General features: G+C 47.1%; 1 protein-coding gene across 1 annotated transcript; it reads right to left on the minus strand.

The window, feature by feature from the left end:
• Positions 1–5,400: 5,400 nt before the first annotated feature.
• On the minus strand, positions 5,401–7,735 carry LOC142995401 (ras-related protein Rap-2b). The gene is made up of 2 exons (XM_076146426.1): positions 6,835–7,735; positions 5,401–6,340 (listed from the first exon to the last, which is right to left on the minus strand). The coding sequence occupies exon 1, from the start codon at positions 7,437–7,439 to the stop codon at positions 6,888–6,890; it is 552 nt and encodes a 183-aa protein (XP_076002541.1). The 5' UTR covers positions 7,440–7,735; the 3' UTR covers positions 5,401–6,340; positions 6,835–6,887.
• Positions 7,736–8,748: the final 1,013 nt, after the last annotated feature.

Below are 8,748 nucleotides of genomic sequence, written 5' to 3' on the forward strand. Positions count from 1 at the left end.
GAAAGCCCAGCTCTTGTTTTGCAGTCTCTCTCTCTCTCTCAAACTCTTTCTCTCCCACACGATTCTCGGCGGTTGCTCAGATTGTGAGAGGTGTTGCGTAAACCTGCTTGAGGAAGAGGGCTTGATGATGAAGAGAAGGCGAATCTGCGCTCGCAAACCAGGCACGCACACACACACACACAGGACTTGCAAACACAGCCACTGAACAAATACCGTACGTCTGTTCAAATGTGAGCTTAGATGTAACAGTAAATGTGACAACTCTGCTGCACATTAACACATTTGTAAATGAGCGAGAGAGCGCCTTCAGCCAGACGCCGCGCTGCCAAACGGCATCAAAGCAGCTCTGAAAAGGCTTTGCAGTTAATTCTCCCCCCCACCAGGGGAATAGCAACGCATAAACCAGATTACATGAATTTGGGGGATTTGGGGGATGAGTTGTAATGACGAATTTTGTACCTAGAAAGAGCGTAAACAAACTGATCAGAGAGGGAAAGTGGCGACAGGAGTCACAGATTATGTTGCAGCGATGAAAGCAGAGTCAGAAACACAGGAGAGGGAGGGAGGGGTGATGGAATGAGAGAAAGAGACGTGCCAATGGGGGGAGGGAGGTCACGGATGTCACGGCACGTTAGTCACAATGCTGAAGTTATGTCGCCGTGGTGACAGGGGAGCAACGAGAAGGCTGGTGGGCGGCGGTCACGTGAGCCGAGTCGGGGCCCCGGGAGGAACGCCGAGACGAACCGGAGATCCACCAGAGGAGGGGGAGGAGAGGAAGACGAGGGTGAAAACCGATTGCGAACAGCAACAGTGTGTGCGAGGGAAGAGATTCGTTTTGCGGGGAAAAAACGGGAAGTGTTGTCCGCTGGAGTGCGTGTAAGCGATTCCCAAAGGTGCTGATGGACTGAGTCTGAGCAGATAAACTAGAGCAGAAGACAAAGTAGGATTTTCGTTCTTAATCCTATACATCATCCTAACTACATGGAGAATGGACAGGAATCTGATCCCAAACAAACTGCAGCTATCAGGGGATGAACATGGCAGTTTTCCTCCCATCACCTCAGAGGAATCCTGCAAACCGTCAACAAGCCCAAACACACCACAAGCTGCCTTCAGATGGTCTCGTCTCCTCTCTGCGCTCTCATTCAAACCTTCCAAATGAAGTTGTGTTTTCCTTCGATCTCGATCTTGCAAACTTCCGACCTTCACTGGAACAGATGCACAAACAAAGAAAACCTTAAAGGAACGTTTAGGATCGCACTTCATGGAAATCAAACCGCACCCAGACCTCTGCAGGCTGCCTGACTCAACACTGCACCATCAGACGTCTTATTATAGAGCTCGACGGCCTTCCATCTTATGCATGTATCCACACAGCTCAATGCACTAATTATATATTTCATTCTACCTATATTAGGAGCAGCCATGCCGACACAAAACTCACTGACCTGATTTCCACACAGTAATTAAACAGCGATTGTAACTGAGCTCACAATTACAAAACCAGGTCCTTCAGCATGAATTGTTCTCGTTGGCACCAGTGAACAAAAGCTATACAGTAAATCCTCACACACACACACTCACACGAGTCGTGAGTGACTCGTCCTGTCTGACAGGCTCTTTGGCCTACTTTCCTTTTCAGATCCAACTCTGGTAAGTACCAAAGCAACTGTGCTATGTTTATCTAAGGATGGATTTGATGGCCGGGTGTCCACTGGGATCCATCTTGTGACACGGCGGGGCGGCGACTGGAGGCCTGATTCAACAAAGCTGTCACTCTCTCCTTTATCCTCCATCTATGCCGCTTGCTCTCTTTCTCCTACCTTTGCCTAGTTTGAGACACTTAACTTAAACTTATCCTTAAACTTTCCTAACCGCTGCGCACCTTCCACACAATCTCACAGAGAGATACCAATAGGAAACATCTCCCTCGCCGTATCGCAACTCTCTTCAGTCTCTCGGCTGTCACAGGATTCAGAACATGTCCAGACATTACAGTTCAAGGAATGACAGGAATGGATGGAATTCCGGGGCATTCCCATCTGAGCTCAGTCGGCTCCGAGGAGAGGACAGGAGAGGGCCGCTCCCTTTCTACAGAGAGAGCAGAATGAAAATCTTCCGGAATAATTCAGCGGTCAGCTGTGACGTTTCAGGTCTAACTGGCCTGGGATCGATTGGTGTCGGAAGGCTGCAGGAATCCGAGCCGTGGCACGTTTAAAATGTGCACAATGTAGGTTAATTACAGTGTGTGTGTGTGTGTGTTCGTGTGTGTGTGAAAGAGAGAGACAACAAAGCTTGTTCAGCCCTCAAGGGGAAGACAAACAGGGAGCCAACAGTCGTTCCAGTGTTGTTATGGTAATGCCAATCGGTAAAAGGGTCGACAGTAACAAACACACACGCACAAACACACGCACGCACGCTATACAATTCGCTACATCGTACATAGATCCATACAGGTACTGCCACGCGATTCTTTCTCGATTCAGACTGGAGAGAGATCCATGACTGCAAATCTGCCTGGAAAAGAAGCAACAGGAAAACCGCACTCCTGAACACAACAGAGGCTCAGAAATAGCTCCATGACGCTGATGCAGAAAGAGAAGCCTGTAATTCAGAGAGGAGCCTATATAGCCATTAAGTCCCATGTTGAAAAAAATGCACACACACACACCGACACACACACACACACCACCCACTCTCACTGGCTCTGTCGCAACGCTTCCTGTCTGTACAAACGCTTCCAACAGCTGAAAAAGCCGCAGCTCTTGTGTCTGTGCACCAAGTAACACCATCTATCCTTATCATCATCATCATCAACACCATCAGTGAGGGATGACGATTCACTTCACTAGAACTAACGGGGGGTTGGGGGTTGGATTTTGGTACAACTGTTCAACTTCCTCTCGTGTTGCGCAGAGAAAACAAACATCTCGCGACATCCGAGGGTGAGACCATCAAACAGACGGGACACCCTGGTTTCTTACAGTCAGCATTCCTGCAGTGACTGACTGAACTCCCACAGGTCACGAGGCCACACCGAGCCCAGCCATACCACATCCCACCCTCCCCCTTAACCATAGCAACCACATCACATGACCTGATCTCTCATCACCATTGACAAGCCGGGACATCTGTAAACCTGCAAGACTCTGATTTTTCTGTTCGCCAAAACCGAAACACGACAAATGCCTAACTTCGCAAACATTCGGTTGCGAAACTCGGCATACAGAAGTAAAGAAGGTGCCGAATGGCGCAGGAAGTGAAACTTTCGGCATCTCTTTCTAAAAGACACATGATAAAAGATAGAGAACAGGAACCTGGCAGGCCCTTTCTCTCCAGAGGGCAAATTCTTCCGCTATCAGATGTTTATACCACGGCAAGGGACTGGAGCCAAGCGGCGGTTTGAAAACGGGGGGAGGGGTGCGGGGGGTCGGGGGTGTACATTTACAGTATCTGGGGCATAGCTATAATAACTTATCTCTCATCCCGCAGCAGTTTGACGCCGTCGCTTTCAGGCAAGAGTTCAGGTCTGATCGCGCGCTGATGGAAAGAATCTCACAAAACCCTCACTAGATTCACTTTTACGTTGATTTATAACCTCAAACGGAGTGTTATCTAAATGTTAAAATGCACGTATACGTCCTGTAGAAACTAGGCAAAATGTGGTGGCTGTAAAGATCGTTTCACGTTCAGGGTGAACACACAAACTGAAGATAAACTTTCCAGGTTGTTTGAGCCCACCTGTTAGAAGCCATACCACTCCCTCACACACACACTCACATTGGATTACCCCCCAAAAAACATACACACCACCTCCCTATGCCCCGCAGTCATGTGATGCAGGCAAAGCCAAAGAGACACATGACACCGCGATACCCTGGCTAACACCACAGATACACAGGACCAAACAGCTCCATGCTTCCATGGCCTTTGAGCCTCTGAGAAGGTACCGATGGCAGACACATTATGCTCGAACTCGCAAGACACATACCACAACTCACACACGCAGACAGCTTGAAGACGAGCTTGTACCGGCACACACATTGACTCTCAAAGACTGGACTGGGCTGGTGTTGGTTTACCCTTTACCCCCTTAGAGACACCCTGCAGTGGACCCTGAAAGCTTGCAGGGGCGAGGTCGTCCCTAGGAGGTAAACAGAACCAGAGCTGGGGCTTACCCGAGTCATACCAGCCTCTCCTCATCTCACCGCTACACCCACGTAACCACAGAGCGCCCGACAGGCTCAGGCTATGGGCTCAGAACTCTACCGACACCTACACGTTATACAAGACGCTCCGCTAAAGCCGCACACAGAAAATCGCCCCGTTTAACGAGTGGGCGCTTCATCTCAACATCCCTCTGTTAGCAACTATAGGTCCAAATGATATTACATCATAACTAAGTCAATGATGTTAAGAAGAAACTTGACCCTTCTACATGTTCTATGTGTTGTGTTCTACGCGGGTACATTCTACAAAATACAGGTCTACTACAAACATGGCACGTCAGCGAAAATGATCCAACTTACAACACCTATAGTGACCTAATTTAGATTTGATTTGTTGCCAGTCTGACTTTGAGGTTGAACAAACACGGAGGGATGATTCCTATCAGGCACGTCTCCAGTTTGCATTATTTGCATTTGCATACATTTTAACATCTCAACAGTTACTGAGATTGTTGGCAGTGTTGTGTAAACATGTTAACTGGGTGATCAATTAGAGTTGTAATGGGAAAGGAGGCGGCGCACTCATCAACCTTTCAAAACACTTGCCATGACACACACACAGCATTAAGGTCTGTTTGATTCATTGTTTTGATTATGTCACAGCGTTAAACACAACTCAAGAGCTGTGTCTGGATATGAATATGTTTTGGGGCCCGGATCTGATGTTCCTGCTAACGTTTCAGTCGCTGCTGTTTTCAGACGTCCTGTGAATCCACCAACACAAAAAGCAATAAACTACAAAGTTGCTGCACTCTTCTATTGTGCTGATACTTCCCAGCAGCCGCGGGCGACCACACATCCTTCCGTACATTATCACCCTATAACCCCACCACCAACATCAACGTGGGTTAGTGCGGAAGCCCTAATATAAAGAACCATATATACATTTTAAATTAATCATTACCTAACAGGGCGCTCATAGTGTTGCTCTTATTTGTGTGTTGTTTGACTGTGGTTAGAATTCAGATTTCCTGTCAATTGATGAAACATCCAAAAAAAGAGAACACACAGTCTGATATCTTTAAAAATGCTTTTTTGTATTAAAAGTCTTTTTTTTTTTTTTTTTTTTTTTTTAACAGACAGCCCACGGCTTATCTGAAATTAAACTTACAATCAGGTTAGATTTGTCAATGGTACAACATCACATTTCCTGTTAAAAACAACAAAATAAAACAGAACAAACAGAACTGCTTTCATTTAAACGGTCCGGAAGGTTAAAGAATTTGGTGTTGTCGTCAAGTCTAGAGGTTCCAGTACCTGTGCGTTTCAAGAAATAGGTTTGGCCAGAGCAGGTAGACGCGGCGAAATGGTCACCTTCCACCTCCAAAAGGTCGACTCGTTCCATTGACAAAAACCATCGTGTACTTTTTCAGCCTCGACCCCCCCGTACGAGAACATCGAGAAGAACAGTTCGTTAGTTGGTGGATTGCCATGTTGAAGGGTCCTTTAGGGTGATACGTGACGGTTGGCACTAAATCTGAACAGCTGATTTGTTTTGGAAAGGCACTCGACACAAGGGCGATCAGGTCACCATCCCTGTGTCACTTCAGTTAAGGTCCTCTCACGCGCTGAAGAGGCGATGAAGAAAAAAAAAAGTGGCACTCGACACGTTACTCCACCAGCAGTTAAGTGGTGTCAATTTCTCTCAACTTTGGGTGGGAAAAAGAAGGATCCGGAGCGTTATGGAGCATTGCTCCAACACGGGTTAGGCAGAAATATCACCAAATATCATAATTGCCCGGCCCAAAGTGTGCAGTTATTTAACAAAATAGACTATATCTCTCTGTCCTCTCATACTGAAATATCCATTTAGATACAAATGTCTCTAACTGTTACTCTCCGTGTCTTTTCTGTTGGGGTTAAGTTCCAGTTTGGGGACGTTTGCTTGAGACTCTGGAACTGACACGGTGTCGACATCAATGGCAGCCACTGATCACGCAGCAAAGATATTCCAACCCAGCAGAATTCCTGAAGAGTGGACCCCTCCCTCTGTCTCAGTCGCTCCCCTCCTCCACCACTCGTCCCCCTGCAGCATTCCTCCCTTCATTTTCCTCCAAGGCCGGGGGTGAGACACCAAGAAGAGCTCAACAGTACACACTTGCCGCAACACACTGCCACAAACAAAACAAAACAAGAGAAAAGAAGAGAGAGAGACGTGAATAACCAGCAACAACTTCTGACAGGGCACAGAGGAAATGTAGGGCCTCAACATAAACATGTGATCTCTGGATGTAGGCCATGCTGGAGCATTAGACACCAACCTCACCCAGATCATGAAAATGCCATTACAGCTTTGTTTTGTAACTCTGTGAGTGTAGAATGAAAGTGATTTTAAGTCTGCCACAGCTTGTTCCTCCTGTTCTGTTACAGACTCAGGTCGGTACTTCCCCCAATCTGCTTAGCAAAACAAAGACCTGCCCTGGGTTGCCAGTTAGAAACTGTTGATGTCCTCATTTGAGCAGCAGTTAGCAAATAACAAACTGGCTTCTGACCAACAAATAAAGGCCAATTGTCAAAAGTAGAACACTATAAGACAAGTTAAACATGCATGACGTGTTAAATACGTCAATATCTGTTCGATGTAATAATGACTTAATTTACCTACCATTGCAAACTTACAACCGAGCAAAGGATCAAACTTGATGGTTGTCCTTGTTCTTAAAGAATGACACAAGACGAGCAGCACTGGTCGTCGCCATTTGGTGTAGAGGCATAGTTCATTTGTCGGACTATCTCTGCAAACAGTTCGTCCACCGAGCTTTTGTTTTTGGCTGAAGTTTCCATGAACGGGCAGTTCCACTCGTCCGCCAGCGCCTTCCCCTCCCCGGACGAGACCTCCCTTTCTCCCTCCAGGTCCACTTTGTTCCCGACCAGGATCATCGGCACTCTCTCGTACCTTTTCACGCGAATGATCTGATCCCTCATGGGCTTGATGTCCTGGAAGCTCTGCTGGTTCACCAGGCTGTAGACCAGGATGAAGCCCTGGCCGTTCTTGATGTACAGGTCTCGCATGGAGGCGAACTGCTCGGTCCCCGCCGTGTCCAGGATCTCCAGGACGGACGGAGAGGAGTCCACCTCGATCTCCTTCCTGTAGAAATCCTCTATCGTGGGGTCGTATTTCTCTATAAACGACCCCGTCACGAACTGGACGGTCAGTGCCGACTTGCCGACCCCTCCGGAGCCGAGAACCACTACTTTGTACTCTCTCATGGTTCCCGAACAGTTTCCACCAGCCGACACTCCTGCTTCCTCTCCGCCGAGCCGCTAGCCGCCCTGCTGGGTTTCAAACAACACGCCGCTGCGCCTCCGCCAGCACTTTTGTACGGCCTGAGTGTGTGGAATACGGGGCGTGGCCGTCAATTACCGACGCTCGGGATGTAAATACGGTGCTTCTGCGCCTGGACTCAGCGGTGGGAATGAGACATGTTGGGTCCAGGACGACAACCCCGCCGGTTCTTGTGCGAGCTTCCCCCGTTTTCGTTCAAGTAGCAACCGTGCGCTTGCTATCGCTGCCACGGTCAAGTTAACCACAAGCGAAAAAGTAAAACTTCCGATTGCAGCTTTCAAAATAAAAGCGTCGTCAGCCAACGCGTGTTGCAAAGTCAACGCAGCTCTGATTTTACACAACGCTTGATGCAATGATTCAAACGAAAGCTTTGATTCATATTATATCGCTTGCTACACCCCAAAGCTCAACTTACAAATATTATATTACACTCTCAACGCTCTCATTTGAAGCAAAAAAGTTTAAACTTCCGGAATTTATCGCGGTACTATATTCAGCTTGACGCGGCTCGCTCCTCGCTTCCTGCCCACTCTCGGCACGCACCCTGCGTCCCACGTCACTCCATAAACACTCTTCCGGTTTTTTAAAGGTGCAGTGCGGCTGTTATGGCAGTCAGACTTTATCCTCACAGCTGCCACACCTTAGTTTCGACATGACTGATGCATGGGGCTTACTTCTGCCTGACTCACTCTCACACACTCTTACACACACACGCACCTTCCTGGAAAATTATGTCCTCAGCGTTTTATGTCCACAGGTCACTGCTTAACCCTCAGTTTGCATGTTGTTAAACTCTCTCTAGAGTCTTAAGACGTTTTGCATATTTTCCTTTCCACCAAATAAGTATTGAAGTTGGACAGAGTAGGAAAACAAGTTATTGCTTGTAGACATCTTGACAGTTCTGGTTAATGAGAGTGTCAAGGTTTGTTGTTTCTTGAAGCGAGTGTGAGGGATTCAATAAAAATGGGTCGTAAGACAGTCAAGAAGTTTGTAAAACTAAGTGAGAGGCTTCTGGAGTTTTATTAATAATCTGGAATCACATTGTTCCACTTAATTATAAAAGGGAAAATGATTCTGAATTTTTGAAATATATTTATTGACAAATCACACCAAGCAATTTCTTCCTCTGCTGATTTTCTAGAGAAGAAACTTGATGAGCTGAATTATTCTGTGGAGTAACCCTCAGCATTGTAGTAGCAAATAAAAGCCTCATTCAATGAAAAGTTAGTTGAT

The sequence above is a fragment of the Genypterus blacodes genome, unplaced genomic scaffold (assembly GCF_046128005.1).
Source record: "Genypterus blacodes isolate CSIRO-AG114 ecotype Tasmania unplaced genomic scaffold, CSIRO-AGI_Gbla_v1 ptg000032l_1, whole genome shotgun sequence".
Classification (NCBI taxonomy): domain Eukaryota; kingdom Metazoa; phylum Chordata; class Actinopteri; order Ophidiiformes; family Ophidiidae; genus Genypterus; species Genypterus blacodes.

Excerpts from the sequence above, each read along its gene's own strand:
- LOC142995401 (XM_076146426.1), bottom strand. The coding sequence starts at position 7,439 with ATGAGAGAGTACAAAGTAGTGGTTCTCGGCTCCGGAGGGGTCGGCAAG.